Below are 18,722 nucleotides of genomic sequence, written 5' to 3'. Positions count from 1 at the left end.
AGGCACGCAGAGATGCGTTTCGCCACACAGGTGTCAAAAGGAGAAAGGTAGTTGAGTGTTATCCACATACAGTGCATTCGGAAAGTATTCAGACCCCTTGTCTTTTTCCACATTTTGATACGTTACAGACTTATACTGAAATTGATTAAATTAATTGTTTTTCTTATCAATCTACACCAAATACCCCATAATGACAAAGAAAAAAAGGCTTTTAGAAATTTTTGCAAATATATACAAAAATAAATAAACTGAAATACCTTATTTGCATAAGTATTCAGATCCTTTTCTATGAGACCCATAATTGAGCTCAGGTGCAGCCTGTTTCCATTGATCATCCTTGAGATGTTTCTACAACTTGATTGGAGTCCACCTGTGGTAAATTCAATTGATTGGACATGATTTGGAAAGGCACACACCTGTCTATATAAGGTCCCACAGTTGACAGAGCAAAAACCAAGCCATGAGGTCGAAGGAATTGTCCATAGAGCTCCGAGACAGGATTGTTTTGGGGCACAGATCTGGGGAAGGGTACCAAAACATTTCTGCAGCATTGAATGTCCCCAAGAACAGAGTAGCCTCCATCATTCTTAAATGGAAGAAGTTTGGCACCACCAAGACTTTTCCTAGAACTATCCACCCGGCCAAACTGAGCAATCGGGGGAGAAGGGCCTTGGTCAGGGGGGTCACCAAGAACCTGATGGTCACTATGATAGAGCTCCAGAGTTCCTCTGTGGAGATAGGAGAACATTCCAGGAGAACAACCATCTCTGCAGCACTCCACCATTCAGGTCTTTATGGTAGAGTGGCCAGACCGAAGCCACTCCTCAATAAAAGGCACAAGACAGCCCGCTTGGAGTTTGCCAAAAGGACTCTCAGACCATGAGAAACAAGATTCTATGGTCTGATGAAACCAAGATGGAATTTTGGCCTGAAAGCCAAGTGTCACGCCTGGAGGAAACCTGGCACAATCCCTATGGTGAAGCATGGTGATGGCAGCATCATGCTGTGGGGATGTTTTTCAGCAACAGGGACTGGGAGACTAGCCAGGATTGAGGAAAATATCTTTGATGAAAACCTGCTCCAGAGCGCTTAGGACCTCCGACTGGGGAGAAGGTTCACCTTCCAACAGGACAATGACCCTAAACACACAGCCAAGACAATGCAGGTGTGGCTTCTGTTTGAGTATCTGAATATCATTGAGTGGCCTAGCCAGAGCCTGGACTTGAACCCGATTGAACATCTCCGGAGACCTGAAAATAGCAATGCAGAGAAAGAATTGGAGAAAGTCCCCAAATACAGCTGTGTCAAGCTTGTAGCGTCATACCCAAGAAGACTTGAGCCTGTAATCGCTGCCAAAGGTGCTTCAACAAAATACTGAGTAAAGGGTCTAAATACTTAAGTAAATGTAATTTCATTTTTCTTTTATTGTACATTTGCACAAATTTCTACAAACGTGTTTTTGCTTTGTCATTATGGGGTATTGTGTGTAGATTGACGAGTGAAAATAATTATTTAATCCATTTTAGAATAAGGCTGTAACTTAACAAAATGTGGAAAAGGTCAAGGGGTCTGAATACTTTCCAAATGCACTGTAGCAATGATAGGAGAGACCATTCAATGTATAATCAAGCCGAGTGACTTGGTGTATAGAGAGAAGAGGGAGAGGGCCTAGAACCGAACCCTGGGGGACACCAATAGTGTGAGTACGTGGTACAGACAGAGATCCTCTCCATGTCACCTAGTAGGAGCAGCCTGCCAGGTATGATGCTATCCAAGAGCGTGCAGTGCCTGAGACACCCAGTCCTGTAGAGCCTGACACCTCGATCACACCAACAGTGTCATTGCATTTTGGCACACCAGAAACACATTCATTTTCATTGGAATAATGCGTTTGCCTTGCAGCATTACAGTGCGTTATGTGTGGTCCATAGGTTTGATTAATCAAAGTATGCGTCAAACTATATGTGTAGACAGCTTGACAGAAATGGTAGCAGAAGGTGAATGTTGTACTTTTGTTGCACACATATCCAGATGATGCTGCGTACCATTTTGCGCAATGATGCTGTAGGCCTACACCTGTTGTATGCAGTAATCATGTGCCAGTGATCCCGAGTCATACTGTTAGCACTGAGGCGGTTTGCCCTAGTAGAAAGTCACTGTGTGCAGCTCAACCTGTGCTATCAGCTCAAACATAAATATCACTGGCATGTCTACCTCTGATAAACTTCCAAGTAAAACCATAAAAACAATCAAGAATCCCAGAAAACCTTTTTAAAATATGCCCAGATTAACATATGTAGCCTAAGAAACAAGGTTCATGAAATCGATAACTTGCTAGTAACAGATAACATCCATATACTGAAACTCACTTAGATAACACCAACAGCGGTAGCAGTTCGCCGTGCGTGGTCACACATTTTGGGTTATAGATGTGTGGTAGTAGAGTAGTGGCCTGAGGGCATACTCCATCATAAATACAAATACACACAATTAATGCTGTGATACGATCAGCATCTCCCTCACCAGTTTCCGCTGAATACATTTGTAGGCCTTTTTTCGCCGTGCGTGGTCACTCCTAGGGCGCGAAGCAGCGCGGAGCAGTGGTGCCACCCACAGGGGTATTCTGCAGTTAAGGATGGAAATTAGAGGAGTAATTAGACTACACAATACACATGGACAGACCAGAGTTGCAAGAGTTGGCCTATAATGAAAGCAAATCACCATTCGGTAGTATATCAAGTTTTACCCAAATGTCTGGCAGTGAGTCATGTAGGTGTCCATGGTTGTCACGGAGTAAGCGTGCATTTTCATATACTAATTTAAAAGCATGTTATTGTCCCTTGACCCTTTGATGACCCACACAAATGATAGTGCTGATTTTAAAAATGGATGAAATCACCCCTGAACACAATGTGTCATATACTAAATTAAGCTATTCTTGTTTTAAATAAACTCGGGATATGTTATTTGAAAATATTGCAGCATGAGATAACCGGATGCGGGACAGCAAGATGTGCCTCGCACGTGCCTCAAACCGAAGCGCAATTTGTGGCGCGAGATTTTAATCCGAAAGGATCAAAGACGCCGTGCAAATGTTTTGAAGTCTGTCAAACCTCATTCACCCACACCTGTCTCATCTCTGCTCGGGCCGGGAACTCTCGGTGAAGATGATGAAACGTATACAACAGGTGCATTTTTTGAAATATAAACCGAAATTGACCGATTTCTCTTGTCTAGTTAGCTAACTAGCCACAGTTTTCACTTCCATGCGGTTAGCTAGCTAGCTACCGCCACAAAACTAATCTCTCGTACGGGTTATTTTATTCAGCTATCACAATGTGTCTTTGAGTTGACTTATCCCAAATAATAGTTTGTTTTGTGTTAGGTTTTACAATCACTGATGTTACTTGCCCGTTGGGGGAGAGAACGGCTAGAAAAGTCCTTAGTCGTAGATGGAGGGGGACTACTGGTCCTGTTGTGGGCCGCGCCGGGCCAGCCACCCAGCGGCCAGGTGGTCAACTGCACAGGTATGGACAGGTCTGAATTACCTAGAAGCTTTTATAAATAAAATAAAAACATCAGGTTAGACTAGCCGTGGGTCTAGCTAATGTGTTATTTGTACAGTTGCAGTTGCAGGACCCTGGTGCTCAGGAGTCACAGTGGAAGAAGTCCAACAAGGTGGGTTCTGAACTAGGAAGGGTATGAATAATTTAGAAACATGGTAGTACTTGTAGTACACAGAAGGTTAAGGTAAGTTGTTCCTGTTTTGGGTTGACTTAGGGACACACACACAATCGACTCACAACTGCCCACAGCTTTGTGCATAGGCTCTTTAGGTATATGTGAGAAGTCATGCCCTTTAATGTGTCTTGGCTTTCTGTCTGTTTTCCAACTGAGTTCCTGTGTTTATCTTCCTCTCTAATGGATTGTGTTAGAGTTCTGGAGGAGACTGGGCCCCTCCCCCTGCCCTGCCCCTGACCCAGAGGAACTATGTGCCTTCACCGAAATCTTTGGCCCTCTCCACTTCCTTCTGTCCTTTCAGGTGGGTGAACTACAGTACCCACCAGGCTTAGCCACACGTACACCTGTTAGTCAGCATGTCAGTTGACAATAGACAAGAGAGTATCTCCACAAAATAGTGTATTGCACAATTTTAATTTTAGCCACCACACAGAGCACAGTGGGCAAACTAAAGTAACCTAATGGAAAGGTGTGACACTTGAGTCGGGTATGTGTCCTTTATTCTCCAGATCAGTGAGGTGAAACTGGACAGGTGTAAGGTGTGGTCACACACAGAGGGCTTCTTGCACAAACTGAGCCTGACTAATGCAGGGGTGAAAATTCACCTCAAATTGAAATTGGAAGGAGAAACATACCAGAGAATTTTTAGGTATATTCTATTATTACTGCCACTGAATATATTTCATGTGTGTGTATTGTGGAATAATATTATGTTATTCATGTGTTTTCCTCTGGTTTTTCTTAGTGGGAAGGCAGAGAGACTCACCCTGAAGGACCAGACTGTGATCATGGACGTTGCTTCTTCTATCACGCAGTCAGCATTACTCCCATGTCTCTTGTTATCGTATAGGTTGGAGAAACAGTTGACCTCTTTCATTCACAGTACATCATATTGTAATTGTGTGTGTCTGTGTGTTGGTCCTGCAGGCCTCCCATGTCAGTAGGAGCAGGCCCGTGGTGCCAGCGAGTCCACCCTGTATTAGGAGGTGGGTTACCTCTACTTATCCCGCCTGAGGCCATGGAGAGAGGCCTGTATGGGGAGCTGCACCTTCTACCAGTCACTGTTCTCACCCCCTGTGTGTTGCAGTACCCCAACCTGGCAACCAGAGTCACACGCATACAGATATCCTTTATCTATCACACACACCTTCACTCTTATTCCTGTGTTATGTCCTGTGTGTTATGTATTCATATCCCCTTGCCTTTGGGGCTAGTTGTTTAGATAAGGCCATTTGAAAGATGTCTGAGTAGTGACAGTAGACCCTTATTCCTACTGAACCATCAGTCTTTAACCCCAGTGGTACGTGCTGCTGTACAGCCCCAGTAACCTTCCCCTGCTGGGGCCCTCAGCCTTCCTACAGCAGCTGCCTGCCTGTCTGGCCCTGGAGGGGCTGGGTCTCTCTGGGCTTACCTGTACCCCAACACACTCCTCCACCTCAGGTACTGTGATAACAAAATATTAAATAATATATCACATTTGATTTGTTTATCTAGTAATGATAATGTGTTTTATATATATATATATATATATTTTTTTTTTTTTTTAAATCTAAGTATATTGTTATAACATAGAAACAATGTAAAACATGTCCTGATACACAGGTTAAATACCTACTCCTTGCAGTGTCAGATTTGGACAATTGTTTTGCATATACTGTTCAGTATTTGCATTCACCAATGACTATATGGGGCATGAACTACATTTCCATAATTTAGCATTGAGTAGGCGTGACTATGCAAAGACGTGTTTGGTGCATGTTGCCTATTATTATCATCAGCATGACCTAAATATTTAGAAATGATGACATCCAGTCCACTGAACACAGCTTGTTATCTATGCAGTATTATGTTCCGACTTGGGCCTTGCTGACAAACTCATTTACTGTGTGATGACGCTAACAATCAATCTGCTAATTTCAAACAGCCATTCTTTCAACACTGTCTTACATTAACATTACTTTGCTACCACCTCTCAACAGATCCACTCTGCAGTGACACTGTGTACAGTATAGACAGAGCACAGTGTCAGGAAACTGAGCCAGAATGGATCCCCGCTGTGGATCAGAACCTCTCTCTGTTCCTGTTCCTCCAGCACAGTGACCCCTTCCACTCCCAGTTCTCTGACTTCATGGGTGAGGAAATAAACTCAACAAACAAAAGTTCTGATTTAAGTACCCTGACTGATGAAGCTGTGGTTCACTCAAGGAGAAAATGAGTCTGTCTTACCACAGGCTTGTTTCACTCCGTGTCAACACAATATGATTTAACAGACAGTTACAGCTCACTGTGCTCAGGAGGTAGGAAGCAGACCACAGTCAAACTCCTGTTTGTCTCTTAGTTTAAATGATTGGAGTGGAGTTTAAATTTAAAACCCAATGTTGCATAATAGTGTTCTGATGTTATAAGTAGTCAAAAGAACAACACTGTTGGAGTGGCATATTTGTGATTACCCATAAACCACATGCATGACCTGTCAGCACCCTTTCTTTAGAAGACCAATTCAGTGACCTCATTGTTATTTTAATCGTGCATTCCGACATTAGAAGCAATTGTGGTTCACTCCAGGGTGACATTGAAATATCAATTTACAGTGTCTCATCTCATCACAGTGGTTTGGCTGAAAGTTTCATGTCTTCCTGCAGCCAGCGAGGAGCTGTTAGAGCTCCACCTGGAGGATGTGTTGAGGTACAACAGGGAGGCGGTGACAGCAGCCCTGAACACACTGCTGCAGAGCACGCTGAAAGACCAGCAGCTGAGAGACAAGGCAAATGCTCTGTACTTGGAGTTTATACACACACACACACATAAAGTAAAACACTATGTACTCTTGACTATACACATTGCACAAAATTCACTATCAGAGATTCTCTTCTAATCATTATGTGTATGGCATTTCCCAAACACAACTTTCTGTCTCTCTGCATGTCTCTCTGTCTGTCTGTCTCTCTTGCCTGGCTGTCTCTGTCTGGTTTTCTCTCTGTGTGTCTGTCAGTCTCTCTGCCTACCTGTCTGTCTCTCTGTCGATATGTCTGTCTCTGTGTGTCGGTCTGCCCGCCCGCCTACCTGTTGGTCTGCCTGTCTCTCGGTCGGTCTTCCTGTCTGTCGATCTGCCTGCCTGTCTGTCGGTCTGCCAGGCTCAGGAGAAGATGTGCTCTGCCCTGGGGGTGATGCTGAGATCTATAGGCTGTGTGGTGAGCAGCAGCACCAACATGGAGTTCAGAGCAGCCTGTCTGGACCGCATGATGGTAGCTACATAACTACTGTAATAACTGTACTGTGAAAGAGTCTAAACAATACATTTTGATCGATTTCACAGTATATGACTGGTGACTCACTGTGTGTGTGTGTGTTAGGTGCAGGACACCTATGAGCTGTCAGCCTCTCTCCATGAGTCTCTACAGAGAGTCACAGCTGGCCGTGTAGTGCCTAGTGGCAGGTGTTACTGGGGACAGGTCAGTGGGATGTGAATCCAGGGTGTTGAGTTGAGTCCAGTGTATTATACTAGGGCCCTGTGTTTTGCACAATCATGTGACATAGCAAGATTTTATCCTGTATTTTAAGCCTTATCCAGAAATTTGAATTACACCAAAAAGATAAAGTAATTGTCTGAGGATGGTGCTGGACCATCTGACATACAAAGAAAAGGGGACAGTGATGAACAAGCTTTAAATAAAGGTTAAAATCCAGGCATGCCACTTATGATACAGTATTTGTGGAAGTCCACAAATTATGCCATGTAAACATTTTATAATATGATATGTTGTGGTTTGATAAGTGGCCAAGTCTAACACTATGGCTGTGTTACTGCTTTGAAATGTGCTGGACTTGAGTTCAGTATTATAAATACCCTTGTAGCCGTGGCTAGGGTATGTGAGCATATGATTTACTAGTCCTGTGTTTACCACTGTGTTTCTTAGGCGGACACACTCACCTGCAGCAGACCTAAGAACTTTGCAAGTGGGAAGGAAATCTGAACATTCTGACGTTTCGTTCTCTTGTACTATAACAGTCAATTCATTGTATTTGTGTTGTATTATATTTTGTGATATTTATTAAGTGCGATATAAATATGTATGTTTCTATGATGTGAATGTAAATTAAAACTGGAAGACACAGCGAGACAATTTTTTATATTTCTGTTTTCCTCTGTATTCATGTATTTAAACATTGAGCGTCACTATCAAAATAAACAGTAGGTGGCAGTGCAGCTTGGCAAATACACTGAGCTCCTCGTTTTGTAGCTCTAGGGTTTGATCTGTGACGTCTAATCCGGCCGCCAACATCTGCGACGAAATTTCGCGGCAAAATCGATGAGAAGTGTACGGAAAGGTAATGGTAGTTTCCCAACTGCTATTATTATTAATCAAGTTATTGTTGGTTGTCGTATAACTGTTAGCTAGTCAACTTTTAGTTGGTTCGAATATTTGGGAATCATAATGATGTCGGAAGTGGTAGCAAGGCTGTGAAAATAGCGAGCAGGCTTATTAACTATCACAACATTGTTCTTGGCAGTAGTTGGATGGTTTATCTTGTTTTATTTGTAGTTTTTTCCCCTATCAGATATTCCACACGTTAATTGGCTCAGTTAATTTGTAAAACAATGGCATTAGTAAATGCAGATAGAATCAAATCGGAGCTGAAGACGTTCGACATTGATTGTGGAGACGACATATTGGACAAGAGTAAGTGCAATTTTCTTCCCTCGCTCTTATCCCATTAAGCTAACAAACGAACTTGCTTTGCTAATGTTTTGTTAGCCAAATGACCAGTGATCTTGGCATCCTTACTACTTATTTTCCAGTGTTGGAGCAGTGTCTGTGCAACAGGTTGCAGGGGGATGGGATAGTCCTGGAGTGGGTGGCTTTCAGCACCACCAAGGGAGGCTTGGAACTCAGTTTGAACACACTGGAGCAGTTTGAGCATGAGGTGGGAGAAAGACACATGACTCCTTTCTCACTCTCACACACGCGCTTGGTGTTCATTGTTGAATGATCTTGCGCTGCTGCAGGTTCTAAACAAGAAATACAAGGCCAAACCGGCCATCGCAAAGCGAGAGGAATCACACAACAGAACCAGGGATATCAACTCGCTGCATGACCTGTATCCTCTACAGTTTATACACACACAATCTCTATCTTAGTGTTAAATGTTTCGCTTAGGGTTGCTTAAATATTTTAGTGTGTGTTTATATGTTTGACAGTTTGAACAATACAGGACTCTATGGTGCTGTCCCTTAACTTTGCCTTTCCAGAATCAAAGCAGAAGAAGAAGAGGAGAGTCTTCTGGACTCCTATTCCACCCCAGCTAAGGTATTTTACACACACTCACTGGACAGTTTATTAAGTACACCCATCTAGTAACTGGTTGGACATCCCCTTCACCGCCAGTGGTGTGCCTAATAAACGGTCTGTTGAGTGTATGTCTCTGTTGATATGTGTTGTACAAAGCATTATCTCAGTTCTGTGTTTTTAGGGTTCTCAGAAGCGTGCCCTGACCACCCCAGAACACCCCCAGTCTAAGAGGAGTGCAGCTCTTATAGCCAGCCCTGGCCTGCTGCTGTGCTCAGCCAGCTTCTCCCCCAGGTACACCACACACAACTACATACACTATATATACAAAACTATGTTGACATCCCTTCAAATTAGTGAATTCTGCTATTTCGGCCACACCTGTTGTTTTACACCTGTCAGCAATCGAGCACACCGCCATGCAATCTCCATAGACAAACATTGGCAGTAGAATGCCCCCACTGAAGCTCTTACTTTCAAAGTGGCACTGTCAGTTCGTACAAATGTTGCCCCATTCAACTGTAAGTGCTGTTATTGTGAAGTCGAAATGTCTAGGAGCAGCAATGGCTCAGCCGTGAAGTGGTAGGCACACAAGCTCACAGAACAGGACCTCTGAGTGCTGAAGTGTGTGGCTCGTAAAAATTGTCTGTCCTCGGTTGCAATAGTCACTACTGAGTTCCAAACTGCCTCTGGAAGCAACTTCAGCACATTAACTGTTAGTCTCGATATTCATAATTCAAAAGGCACTTCCACATCTGAGCTGTCTTTTTTGCAGGTGCATGGTAACAGTTGAATAAAATGAGAAAAAATAAGAAACGTCCACACGGCCCTTGATAGAATCACTGCTCTTCAATAAGCTTTTTTTAGGCTGATAAGTAAAGCTTATTAAAGAGCAGTGATACTATCAAGAGCAGTGTGCACGTTTCTTATTTTTTCTCATCTGGAAATTCCTGAAATGGGTTTCCATGGCTGAGCACCTGCGCACAAGCCTAAGATCACTATGCGCAATGCCAAGCTTCAGCTGGAGTGGTGTAAAGCTTGCCACTATTGGACTCGAGCAGTGGAGTGGAGGAGGAATAATGGTCTGGGGCTGTTTTTCATGGTTCTGGCGCGGCCCCTTAGTTCCAGTGAGGGGAAATCTTAACGCTACAGCATACAATGACATTCTAAACGCTTCTGTGCTTCCAACCTTGTGGCAACAGTTTGGGGGAGGGCCCTTTCCTGTTTCAGACCTCAAAGAGGTCCCTACAGAAATGGTTTATTGAGGTCATTGTGGAGGAACTTGACTGGCCTGCACAGAGCCCTGACCTCAACCCCATCAAACACCTTTGGGATGAATTGGAACGCTGACTGCAAGCCCGGCCTAATCGCCCAACATCAGTGCCCGACCTCACTAATACTCTTGTGGCTGAATGGAAGCAAGCCCCCGCAGCAATGTTACAACATCTAGTGGAAAGCCTTCACAGAAGATTGGAGGCTGTTATTGCAGCAAAGGGGGGGACAAACTCCATATTGTTGCACATGACTTTGGAATGAGATGTTTGATTAGCAGGTGTCCACACCACATACTTTTGGTCATGTAGTGTACATGGATACACCGCTACAATCATCTGTGAATACACACACACACACTCACCCTTGCCTTATCCCCAAATGTGTCCTACTCCTCTCTGCAGTGTGACCCCTTCTCAGAAGTACAGTCAGCGTGGAGGTCGGGGAGAGGTGGTGTCTACATTTGGGGCCGTCCAAGGCACACGTTGGGCAGGGAGGAAAGGGCAGACGAACGCGGTTCAGCTGGAGCTCCTCGAGGGATCAGAGGACTCTTTGATTAACAACTACAAGTACATGTTCCAAAGGCTGAGGGACGTCCGCAACGGTAGGCAACAAAACTACAACTGCGATTAGTTATTTTAAACATCCTACTATTGGATTATAGTAGGATTGTGATGACACAGCTACTTCCTTATTCCTCATCTTTCATTCATCGTGACTGTTAGATCACTAGTGTTGTTTTTGGACTTTCTATTTCATTTTTTTATGTGCCAACATGAATGTTGTCTTTTGTCTTTGCCAGTGTTGACCGAGAAGATTGAGGAGCTGGGAGAGGAACTGAGGACAAACTTCAACATAGAAGAGTTCTCACCTGTGTCTCTTCCTGCTCAGGTACTTACAGGCAGCTCACTGCCTACCAGTCACTCTCACACAGTATGTTCCCCCTGTTACTTTCACTGCTGTGTGGGGATGTGTGTTAATTTCTCTCTTTCTGTCTGTAGGACAGTGTGACTGTCCTGGGACAGGTGTGCTGTGACAGTAATGGGAAGCTTAACTCTCAATCAGTGCTGTTGGAGGCAGGGCCTGATCAGGGTGGGCGGCAGGTACCAGTAGACCTGTCTGAACTCAGAGACTACTCACTCTTCCCTGGACAGGTGGTCGTCATGGAGGGGATGAATACTTCAGGGAGGAAGTTTGTGGCATCTAAACTCTTTGAGGTCAGTGGGATTCTTCTAAAACACCTCTGTTTGATTTCCTGGGTCCTGATCAAGCCCATTCCAGGACTAAAAGCTCTGTTGGAGATTCTCAAGCTGACCAGTATGACTTAAGTTCTTGTTTCTTTGTTTAATTGTTTGATATTTTCAATATCTTAGGGTGTCCCTCTCCCATTCTACTCTACTCCCATCAAACAGGAAATGGACATGGACATTCCTGATGGTAAGGAAGGGAACTGAGTATGCACCACACAAACTTACACACCCTAATGTCCCTGCTCTAACACAGTACCAGAGCAGCTGATGGTAGTGTTGGCCTGTGGCCTCTACACCCGCTCTGACAGCTCTCTTAGACCCCACTCCCTAACGTCCCTGCTCTAACACAGTACCAGAGCAGCTGATGGTAGTGGTGGCCTGTGGCCCCTACACCCCGCCTGACAGCTCTCTTAGGCCCCCCTCCCTAATGTCCCTGCTGTCGCGCAGTTCCAGAGCAGCTTTTGGTGATGGTGGCCTGTGGTCCCTACACCCCCTCTGACGGCCTGACCTTTGACCCCCTGGTGGACCTCATCAACGTCATCGCCAGGGATCGCCCTGACGTTTGCATACTGGTCAGTAGAATTTACATATTTTCACGAGGTCACACTCACTCACTGACACACTTTTTTGCTCTTTGGCTGAAGTTTGTATGTTTGTCCCTCACATCTTCTCTATAACCCACAGCTGGGACCCTTTGTGGACTCCAAACATGAGCAGATAGAGGTACCTTTTCATTCTCTTTGTCTTGGCTACTGACTCAAGTTATTTTTCAATATCTAGTATGTTGACTTGCATTTTCTATCAGAAGTTGATTGTTTTTTCTTTCTTTGTGTGTGACAGAAATCTCTGGTGACGGAGACGTTTGATGCCATCTTCTCCAGATGTGTGGGAAGCATTGTGGAAGGCACCAAAGGGTAAATATGACTATATATTTACCACACTGTTACTACACCCACACTGATTCATTTTACCCCCTACATACCAACCGCATTAGCTCAAACTCTTCCCTTGCTGTTGTAAACACAGTTCTGCTTCCTCCTCAGAGTTGGATGTCGGTTGGTATTTGTTCCCTCCCAGAGAGATGTCCACCATCACTTCATTTACCCACAACCCCCTTTCATCCTGCCGGACCTCAGCAAGGATGACGCAAAGGTGAAATGGCCTGCATGACACCTGCTGTCACTCAGAATCTAGAATGTTTTATCATACAAAAAGTATTCGGTCATAGAAAAACAGCATGCCTTACTTCAATGTTACATTTGTTTCTTTTCATTGGCTCTTCAGCGTATGACCCTGGTGCCTGACCCCTGCACCCTGCTCATCGATGGCGTGACCTTTGGCCTGACCTCTACAGACATCCTTTTCCACATGGGAGCAGAGGAGATCAGCTGGTGAGTGCATATGTGTTCGGTTCCAAACCTCTACATTGTATCTCGTTGGTGTTCACAGATGTATGTTGCTTAACATGATTGTTCCTTCGATCAAAGTGTTTATGAGGTCCTACTGTTCTTTGTTTCAGTGCCTCTGGCTCAGACAGATTCTCACGCATCTTGAAGCATATGTTGACCCAGAGAAAGTGAGTGAGCGCAGGGACAGAGGGGTCTAAGGGATTGATTGATTGATTTTTATTTTTTTACAATTTAAACACAATACAACCACAATTGTGGACACAATGCATAACATGTTTTGTCTAGGATAACACATAACTTATATTCATTGTGTTCAAAAATATCAAACATGTTACACATTAGGAGATAAAAGCTGAATTGTATGTGACATCACATGGCCAAAATAATGGGGGGAGTGTTTAGCTTAAAGGGCATAGATTCCACACACTACTATCCTGTGTCCACGCAGTAATTATGTCACTTTCTGGCTATTGTTCTTGAACTCGTTTGAGTGCAAGAATAATTAATTTCTTCCCTGTTCTGTGTTCAATATATAGCTACTACCCCTTGTACCCGCCTGTGGAGGAGGTGAACATGGACTATGAGAAGTTCCAGGGTTACGGCCAGATGCCCCTCAGTCCCGATGTGCTCATTGTCCCCTCCGAGCTACGCTTCTTCATCAAGGTGAACAACATAGCTGCTTCACACAGTAGAAACACTCTCTCTTTGCATCTTTCTCTCTCACACACACACTCGTACACACAAATATTTACAATGAAGCTAAAAAATATATTTATTTTTTTCACAGGATGTGATTGGCTGCGTGTGTGTCAATCCTGGACGCCTGACCAAGGGCCAGGTGGGAGGGACTTATGGCAGGCTTCTCATCCAGAGGAGCGCCCCATCGATAGATGGGAAGAGAGTCAGTCCCTGTGTGGCCGGCCAAGTGGTCAAGATCTAATCTGATTGAAGACTGACTGAAGATTGATTTCTCTCCCTATCGCTCTCATCTTCATATTACAAAATTATCTATTCTACAATGACTAATGTAGCTAGCTGCCTACTGTAATTTAATTTGATAATTTGCTCAGTCCTGTATGTGTTTGGTATTCTACTGAATCACTCCTTATTTTACAGTGGAGTTTTCCAAAGACATGATGATATTGGGCACTTCAATGATTATCAGTCATCCATTCTGATTCTCACACTATTCTTGTCAATAAATAATTATTTCTCAATCTGCTTATTGTTGTATTTATTTTCGTATTTATTTTGTTGCCATTGTTCAAACAATGATTTTTCCACTGCAATGTGTTCAAGTTTACATGAGAATGCTCAAAAGGGGACCTTCTATTTTGATAAGGTGGAAACGTATCTTGAACCCAGCAACACGCGCAGGCGCAGTATATATTTTGACAACTGCACTGAGCAAACATGGCGGCGGCCGTAGATAGTGTTGTGAAAGTGTAAGTTGTACTTTATTTTTTAAACGAGTAGGTGCATTTTACACTTTAAGAGATTTATGTCCCGACGTAGGAGTTTACATTGTATTGGAAACTATGTGAACATGACTTTCCCAATCTTTACAGAAAAGCGTTGGCTACACGTAGCTAGCCAACTAGCTATAGCTATTGTTTCTCTTGCTAACCAGCTAGCAACTTTAGCTAGCTTATGTTAGACAGCGTTTCAATTGAACACGATTGTCATTTTAAAGTAGTGTAATCTATTTGATTACAAGACGGAAGTTCATAAACGGTCTACGAAGATTATGGTGTAAATATAAATTGCACCTAACGTTAACTAATAGCTACGTAGCTGGCTTTATAGGCCCATCTTTCACTGAGACCAGCGTAGCTAGCTTGTCAACCATTGAAGCGCAGCCTGTCAGCGGTTCTTCATTGTCTACCTGCCGTCTCTATTGTTCACTATAGTAGCCAAGTGTTATCCTGTAATATTACAGTGAACGGGTGGGTCCTATACAACTATACAGGATTATTCGTTTTGAAAGTTTTAGAATAACGACTATGATCATTTCTAATCTAGCATGAGTGTGTTTTCTTGTTTCAGGCTCGGGGAGCAGTACTACAAGGATGCTATGGAACAGTGCCATAGCTACAATGCTCGTCTGTGTGCGGAAAGGAGCATCCTTATGCCTTTTATCGACTCTCAGACGGGTGTTGCTCAAAGCAACTGCTACATCTGGATGGAGAAGAGACACCGGAGTGCAGGTCTGTAGCAAAGACGTGTGCGCACACAGTCACTCCCTCAAAAGCACACTTTAATGATAAACATTTGTTCATCTATGTATGTTTTGCTCAGGCATGGCTCCTGGGCAGCTGTATAGCTATCCGTCTCGACGCTGGAGGAAGAGACGGCGGTCCCACCCTCCTGAGGACCCCCGTTTGGCCTTCCCACCTATCAAATCAGGTACATTTCCTCATCCTATGGGTTTTTATCTGTTCTTTATATGTCAGATGGCGTAGTCCTGCCTGTTCGTCTTCTGCCTCAGTTTTGAATAAGCCTCTCGGTCTCTCTCTCTCTCTCTCTCTCTGTGTAGCGGAGCTGGAGCTAGGTCTGAAACGGGATGTTGTGGGAACGGTGGACGGCAGCAGCCTGGAGGCCCTGCTGAAGGGGGAGCCCCTAGAGAGGAGGGGCCCGCCAGACCCCCGTGCCCCGGAGGACAACCCAGCCACACCTGAACCCGTGGCCGCCACAGTCTCCAGCCACACCTCCTCTGGACGCATCCGTAAGGTTAGATGGGACCTCTGACCTCCCTAGATCAATGAACCAAAGTTTTTCTTTTTTTTAAAGTACGTTTTACAAACGAGGCTCCAGATTCCTAATACCCTTTACAAAAAGGTTTGCGTTGCTCCCAATGCTCTGTCAGTGCACCTGTCTTATCTTGAACTCTGCTTTCAGAGGGTGCTGGACCACGATGACTACCTGGATGATCTGGATGATGAGGACTTTGAGGATGAGACCCCCAAGAGACGAGGGAAGGGCAAGTCCAAGGGTCGTGGAGTGGGAAATGGAAAGAAGAAAATGGAGGCAGCCGCTGCAGCCTTGGAGGAGCAGGACAAACCATACGCCTGTGACAGTGAGTATACATTTATTTAATGTAAATTCTGTTGTGTGTGTGTGTGATGACTTACTCCATAATGCTGTGTGTGTTTGCAGTCTGTGGGAAGCGCTATAAGAACCGTCCGGGCCTGAGCTACCACTACACACACTCCCATCTGGCGGAGGAAGAGGGGGAGGACAGAGAGGAGATAGAGTCCCCTCCCCCCCGGCGCCAGCCTGAGGAACACAAGAGTGAGTCATTGTCTGGAATGATAGCAGCTAGAATCATGAGTCACAGTCTACTATAGAGCTGGTCACATTTCTATTATAGATCTAGAATCACTCCTGCTTATCTCATGATACCAGACCTGAGTCAAATGCATGTCTTAACAGTTTACTACTTCATTTACAACAATGGAATCAATAGAATAGTCCCCTAAAGTGCATACCCAAAGCTAAATTAAGCACACCTCAAGAGCGAGTCAAACTATTACAAAGTTAGCCTCGCTACTGTAGTTTCAGTGGGATGTTGGTCTTGTAGGGCAGGTTGAGTGTATTGTCTTTCATTCTCATTGTTCTCCATTTCCTCTCTTATCCCAGCTCCTAAGAAAGGCCCTAACGGTCTGGCCCTGCCCAACGACTACTGCGACTTCTGTCTGGGAGACTCCGCCCACAACCAGAAGACCGGCCAGTCAGAGGAACTGGTGTCCTGCTCAGACTGCGGACGCTCGGGTAGGAACCTCCCACCAATGTCCCACATTTCCATTAAAGGGATAGTTCAGGCAAAATGTATATTTGGGTGGAATTACCCTTACCTTAAGTTATCTGAAGGCCCATGGTGACAGAATCAACAATAATCCATTATTTATTTCTGCCACAGCCAGGAGTTAGCATCGTCAAAATTCATGAATGTTAACAACCGAACTGATGTTAGCAGTGCTGCACTGTAACTCTTTAGTCTGGCTCTGTTTCAGTGTTCTGTGGATGTATTTCAACCTTTATTTACCCAGGTTGGTAAGTAATTGATAACAGACCTGTGACTGTCACCCTTCAGGTCACCCGTCCTGCCTGCAGTTCACAGATGTGATGATGGCAGCTGTGAAGACGTACCGCTGGCAGTGTATCGAGTGCAAGTGCTGCAACGTCTGTGGTACCTCAGAGAACGACGTGAGTGCTGCTCCACCTCTGCCTTTTCATACTTCTGCTTTTCGTTGTCTCCTCACACTCTGTTTCTGTCTGTCAGGACCAGCTGCTGTTCTGTGATGACTGTGATCGAGGATACCACATGTACTGCCTCAAGCCTCCTATGACTGAGCCCCCAGAAGGTATGACAGTTTAACCACAACTCCTCTTTGACTTCAATGAAGCCCATATTTACTATGATGATGTTGTACTTGTGAGTTTATCTGTATTAATCGCTGTCTCTGTTTCCAGGGAGTTGGAGTTGTCACCTTTGCCTGGCGCTGCTGAAGGACAAGGCATCCATATACAAGCAGCAGAGCCCCACCACAGAGGATGAATAGCGGTTAGTTATCAATGTCTTTGGGGCCACCCCAGAGTAACCCACCCTGCCCTCAGCCAGGGGACCCCACCTTACCACCTCATTCAACGACAGTAGCCCTCACCCTGGTCCCCCCCCCAATGACCAGGAGGTAGGGTCTGGTCGGGGACTGGAGAGGAGCGAGTCCACTCACAACCCTTGCTGTCTTTCCTTCTATCATGGCTGTAAACTCACCTAGACTGTTACACACTCTGCAGAGACCACCGTAACCCTGGTAACCACTCTACTGAGTTCACATTAGAAAAAAAGGATTCTCACGCTAACTATTCCCCAGCTCAACTTCCCCCGTCTCCTTTATATGGTGTGGACTGCGAAGATGGGCATTGTGCTTAATTTGTTGCCAAATTATCTATTTTTACTTAAGTGTATGGATTTAAGGATTTCAAAATATGATCACATTGAGGGATATTAATAGTGGACTTTTGTAGTAAAGTTTTGTCTGTGTACTTCTTTTGGATGTTTTAACATTTATCTCAAAGGTTCTGCTACGACAAAACATTTTAAGGAACCTCTGGTGCCAAGGTCCATATGATGTCCAAATGACACCCTATCCGATTTACTGTGCACTTCCTTTGACCAGGGTCCAATAGGGTGCCTTTTGGGAGGTAACCATAGTCATTCTATCGTGACTGAATCACATCTTACTGCCGGGTCTGATTTTCAACCTAACATTATTGAACATTTGTCAGCTATCATCTTTATGGTTTATGTAGCTGTTCATATCTGTGCCACAATGAGCGAGGCACATTGCATGCAGACTTGCACCTGTACTTGAGTACGACAGCACACACTCACACAATTCTTTACTTTTTTTATAATCACTTGATATTCCATGGGGCAGGGGATTTTTTTTCTAGTTGAATTTTGTAAAGTACTGGTATATATTACTCAATTCCAGTACAGTATGACTTTTTCTATTTGTTTTTAGTGACATTGATTTCTTCTTTTGATGTTCTCCAGTGTTTTATGGTAAATAATGTATTTTTTATTTACTTTTTTTGTATTGAAACTGCTTTTGCCCTATTAAAATGTCCATGTATCCGCAAACAGTGTCTTAGGGAAGTGGACATTCCCAAGCTTCTGTTCATACTTCAGCAATAGGTACCTCCATAACTTACAAGAAACTCAGGGAGGGATACATTTAAAGGAGGGAGACTGCAAA

At 44.3% G+C, this 18,722-nt stretch overlaps 3 protein-coding genes across 6 annotated transcripts; all 3 read left to right on the top strand.

Annotated features, from left to right (window-relative positions):
* The first annotated feature begins 3,167 nt into the window (after positions 1 to 3,167).
* Positions 3,168 to 7,715, top strand: zgc:195212 (DUF4554 domain-containing protein). The gene is made up of 13 exons (XM_064955868.1): positions 3,168 to 3,188; positions 3,386 to 3,527; positions 3,625 to 3,678; positions 3,936 to 4,042; positions 4,251 to 4,390; positions 4,487 to 4,555; positions 4,669 to 4,864; positions 5,046 to 5,181; positions 5,721 to 5,873; positions 6,384 to 6,505; positions 6,876 to 6,986; positions 7,095 to 7,193; positions 7,659 to 7,715. Exons 1-13 carry the CDS (start codon positions 3,168 to 3,170, stop codon positions 7,713 to 7,715), a joined length of 1,407 nt encoding a protein of 468 aa, XP_064811940.1.
* A 281-nt stretch (positions 7,716 to 7,996) lies between these two features.
* On the top strand, positions 7,997 to 14,182 carry pola2 (polymerase (DNA directed), alpha 2). 4 transcript variants are annotated; one of them, XM_064955145.1, is made up of 18 exons: positions 7,997 to 8,070; positions 8,302 to 8,423; positions 8,543 to 8,667; positions 8,750 to 8,841; positions 8,993 to 9,050; positions 9,214 to 9,323; positions 10,706 to 10,905; positions 11,104 to 11,192; positions 11,303 to 11,518; positions 11,675 to 11,738; positions 11,999 to 12,123; positions 12,236 to 12,274; positions 12,392 to 12,465; positions 12,595 to 12,703; positions 12,836 to 12,942; positions 13,071 to 13,127; positions 13,497 to 13,623; positions 13,748 to 14,182. In XM_064955145.1, exons 2-18 carry the CDS (start codon positions 8,342 to 8,344, stop codon positions 13,898 to 13,900), a joined length of 1,827 nt encoding a protein of 608 aa, XP_064811217.1. In that variant the 5' UTR covers positions 7,997 to 8,070; positions 8,302 to 8,341; the 3' UTR covers positions 13,901 to 14,182. The 4 variants fall into 4 exon arrangements, with proteins under 4 accessions (XP_064811217.1, XP_064811219.1, XP_064811216.1 ...); XM_064955146.1 differs by having other exon boundaries at positions 8,009 to 8,070; positions 8,286 to 8,423; XM_064955147.1 differs by having other exon boundaries at positions 8,007 to 8,423; positions 11,456 to 11,518.
* A 163-nt stretch (positions 14,183 to 14,345) lies between these two features.
* On the top strand, positions 14,346 to 18,607 carry LOC135526633 (zinc finger protein ubi-d4-like). Its single transcript, XM_064955143.1, has 10 exons — positions 14,346 to 14,405; positions 15,007 to 15,167; positions 15,259 to 15,366; positions 15,497 to 15,690; positions 15,859 to 16,036; positions 16,117 to 16,251; positions 16,600 to 16,731; positions 17,054 to 17,166; positions 17,243 to 17,324; positions 17,434 to 18,607. Exons 1-10 carry the CDS (start codon positions 14,374 to 14,376, stop codon positions 17,520 to 17,522), a joined length of 1,224 nt encoding a protein of 407 aa, XP_064811215.1. The 5' UTR covers positions 14,346 to 14,373; the 3' UTR covers positions 17,523 to 18,607.
* The last annotated feature ends 115 nt before the right edge of the window (positions 18,608 to 18,722 follow it).

The sequence above is a fragment of the Oncorhynchus masou genome, chromosome 32 (assembly GCF_036934945.1).
Source record: "Oncorhynchus masou masou isolate Uvic2021 chromosome 32, UVic_Omas_1.1, whole genome shotgun sequence".
In the NCBI taxonomy this organism is placed as follows: domain Eukaryota; kingdom Metazoa; phylum Chordata; class Actinopteri; order Salmoniformes; family Salmonidae; genus Oncorhynchus; species Oncorhynchus masou.
This window is presented reverse-complemented; position numbering and strand designations above follow the sequence as displayed.

Bases quoted from the DNA above. Each gene is read 5' to 3' on its own strand.
- LOC135526633 (XM_064955143.1), top strand. From the start codon at position 14,374: ATGGCGGCGGCCGTAGATAGTGTTGTGAAAGT. The intron at 14,406-15,006 runs GTAAGTTGTACT...TTCTTGTTTCAG, and splicing joins GTAGATAGTGTTGTGAAAGT to GCTCGGGGAGCAGTACTACA. The intron at 17,325-17,433 runs GTATGACAGTTT...CTCTGTTTCCAG, and splicing joins TATGACTGAGCCCCCAGAAG to GGAGTTGGAGTTGTCACCTT.
- zgc:195212 (XM_064955868.1), top strand. From the start codon at position 3,168: ATGATGAAACGTATACAACAG. The intron at 3,189-3,385 runs GTGCATTTTTTG...GTTTTGTGTTAG, and splicing joins TGATGAAACGTATACAACAG to GTTTTACAATCACTGATGTT. The intron at 6,987-7,094 runs GTAGCTACATAA...TGTGTGTGTTAG, and splicing joins CCTGTCTGGACCGCATGATG to GTGCAGGACACCTATGAGCT.
- pola2 (XM_064955145.1), top strand. From the start codon at position 8,342: ATGGCATTAGTAAATGCAGATAGAATCAAATCGGAGCTGAAGACGTTC. The intron at 8,842-8,992 runs GTATCCTCTACA...TTGCCTTTCCAG, and splicing joins ATCAACTCGCTGCATGACCT to AATCAAAGCAGAAGAAGAAG. The intron at 9,051-9,213 runs GTATTTTACACA...CTGTGTTTTTAG, and splicing joins CCTATTCCACCCCAGCTAAG to GGTTCTCAGAAGCGTGCCCT.